Here is a 2,406-nt window from a genome sequence, read left to right on the forward strand (position 1 = left end):
GGGGGGGGGTCGTGCCAGATGAGACACCTGAAGGAGGCAATGTGCGCCTGCAAGTAGACAACCCACCGAACACCACCGTGCACATCAGCGGAGCTTATAACCGCCCCTGCAACGTTTGCTGTGCCAGGCTCTACTGCGGCGCGAGGGTCGGTTTGGTGTATTCCGGACACGTTTTGTGGCCGCGTACAGCATCATGACGCAGGTAAGTGAGTTGACTGAGCATGTGAACGAGCCCTATTTCCAGTATGCAAATAAGTCTACTCCTACGAATTTGTGCGTCCAGAAATTGGACCACGTATTTTTTGAACGGCCAAGCACGGGATCAGGATCCGCGGTGGATGTCTATCGCTGCAATCACCACTAGACTATGTTGAATCGGGTTTGCTGCTGCTACTGTTCTAGATAGGAGTGATCATGACGATGCTCGCCGAACCTCCTGCCTTCTGCTACCGCCGCGCGTCGGAAGTCGCTGGAGTGGCTGGTCATTGGTAAGTATTTGCCAGGCGCGGTTTTATGGTGGGGGGAGGGGGGGAATCCCCCCCCCCCGTCGGCCCAAATCGCCCCCTGGGGTAGGTAAGCAATGCGTCCTACAAAACCCCTGAAAGTAGCCAACCCACATCATATCGCCCCCTCCGTCAGACGGACTTTAAAACCGCGCCTGGTATTTGCAGTTGTCATATCTGTTTCCTGGACTGGCAGACACGTATGGATGAGCTTTAAACGGTGTAGTACACGGAAAAGAAGGACGTCAGAACTCATAGATACATTGGCTAATTTTGGGGTAGTCAAGGAATTCGCTGTGGCGAGGTACCTAAGGATTAGTTGTACCCAAGAGTTAGTTACGGTCGGTAATTGTGTGGTACATTCAGGTTTGTTGTGGAAACTAACTCTATTGTCTCTGACATATAATTCTTTGGTGCCACAGCGAATTTCTAGACTATCCCCCCCAGGAGGTCGCAAATAAAGTGCTTCTGGGCTCGGGCAGCGCTTACAGTGTAGCCCGCCAGGGGCATTTTTCTTGTGCAGCTCCACGTGGTCCTGAGCGCCCACGTCGACCTGTACACGCTGCTCGCGCTGCAGCTCGACTCCGTCCGAGCCTGCGCCGTCCTCAACACGTGCATCGGCCACCGCTTCCAAGTGCGTGAGGGTGTCGCCGGTCGCCGGCCCGTCGTGTGGTGCCTTGTCGCTAATCACTGACCTCGCTCCGTACCCCTGAGGGGGTCTTTCTTCTCCAGGTCGAGGGTGGCCGTCGGAGCACGGCGCGCAGCGCCTCGCTGCACGCCCAGGTAAACGAGTCCGCCCGCCTCACCAGCATGCAGTTCGGCCACCTGCTGCCGCACTTCCTCACGGTGGGGCTGGTGATGCCCGTGGTAAGTACTCGTGAGTACGACACGCGTGAGCGTTCGCCCAGACCTGCGCCGCATTACCGACTGCGCCCTGGGGCCGTGCACTCCAGGTGGCCACCGCAGAGGTGATCTCGTCTGGTGGGCACGCGGACTCGTTCGCGATCGCCATGGTGCCGCTGCTTTTCGTCTTCTTCGTGTCGCAGTGCGTGGGCGGGCAGCAGCTCGAGAACTCCAGCGAGGGCTTGGGCTGGGCCGCCTACCAGGTGAGCGCTGCGGGCCCGGCCACACGCGGAGGTACTTCACTCAACAAAATCAGTGTTACACCCTAAAAAAAAATATACATTACCTGGAAAAAAATTGTAGAGGCAAAGTGGCATGGAAGTAGATTCGGTCGTTTAAGGTGGCAAATGCCAATTTAAATGGCCGTATCCACTTCAGTGCCACTTTGCCACTTCAAAATGTTTCCCAGTGTATTTTATAAATCAAAAAACAAAATCAGAAAAAAACAAGGAAAAATTATTTAAAAGAAGCAAAAAATTGGTGTACGCTTGAAATTTGTAGTAAATTGTGCCGTACCCGAGGCCGCACCCCTCGATGCGAGCGCGGGACTGACTTTGACGAAGCGGCGGTGCGTTGCAGGGCCCGTGGCTGTCCGAGGATGCTCGCGCCCGCCGCTTGCGCCTCCTGGTCATCCAGAGCGTGACCGCGAGGCCGGCCTGCTTCGGCGTGCCGGGCATAACTGTGCTCAACCACGCCACATGCCAGGACGCGCTGCGGATCTGGTTCCAGTACCTCCAGATCCTGCTCAACACCAACGGCAGGCGACGGCACGGCCCGGCGCAATAAAGGAGTGGCGTGAGACGTGACGAGCAAACAGTTACACCATTGATATGTCAAACCACCAAGATTCAAGTGTCTTTCGTCTGTCTGTGTGTCTTTGTGTCTGTGAGTCTGTGTCTATGTGTCTGTCTGTCTGTCTGTCTGTCTGTCTGTCTGTCTGTCTGTCTGTCTGTCTGTCTGTCTGTCTGTCTGTCTGTCTGTCTGTCTGTCTGTCCGTCTG

The 2,406-nt window shown here is 55.7% G+C and overlaps 2 protein-coding genes across 2 annotated transcripts in view; both read left to right on the forward strand.

The window, feature by feature from the left end:
* Window positions 1–104: 104 nt before the first annotated feature.
* On the forward strand, window positions 105–2,379 carry LOC127752105 (uncharacterized). Its single transcript, XM_052276698.1, has 6 exons — window positions 105–202; window positions 403–488; window positions 1,008–1,137; window positions 1,236–1,370; window positions 1,457–1,609; window positions 1,986–2,379. The coding sequence occupies exons 1-6, from the start codon at window positions 194–196 to the stop codon at window positions 2,190–2,192; spliced, it is 720 nt and encodes a 239-aa protein (XP_052132658.1). The 5' UTR covers window positions 105–193; the 3' UTR covers window positions 2,193–2,379.
* LOC113208139 (uncharacterized) overlaps window positions 2,237–2,406 on the forward strand; it is a 7,493-nt gene continuing 7,323 nt past the window's right edge. The window contains exon 1 of the mRNA XM_052276697.1: window positions 2,237–2,275. Coding sequence (XP_052132657.1) covers window positions 2,237–2,275 — 39 coding nt within the window. The remainder of the gene's footprint in view (window positions 2,276–2,406) is intronic.

This window comes from Frankliniella occidentalis, unplaced genomic scaffold (assembly GCF_000697945.3).
Source record: "Frankliniella occidentalis isolate FOCC.00 unplaced genomic scaffold, Focc_3.1 Scaffold4008, whole genome shotgun sequence".
NCBI lineage: Eukaryota > Metazoa > Arthropoda > Insecta > Thysanoptera > Thripidae > Frankliniella > Frankliniella occidentalis.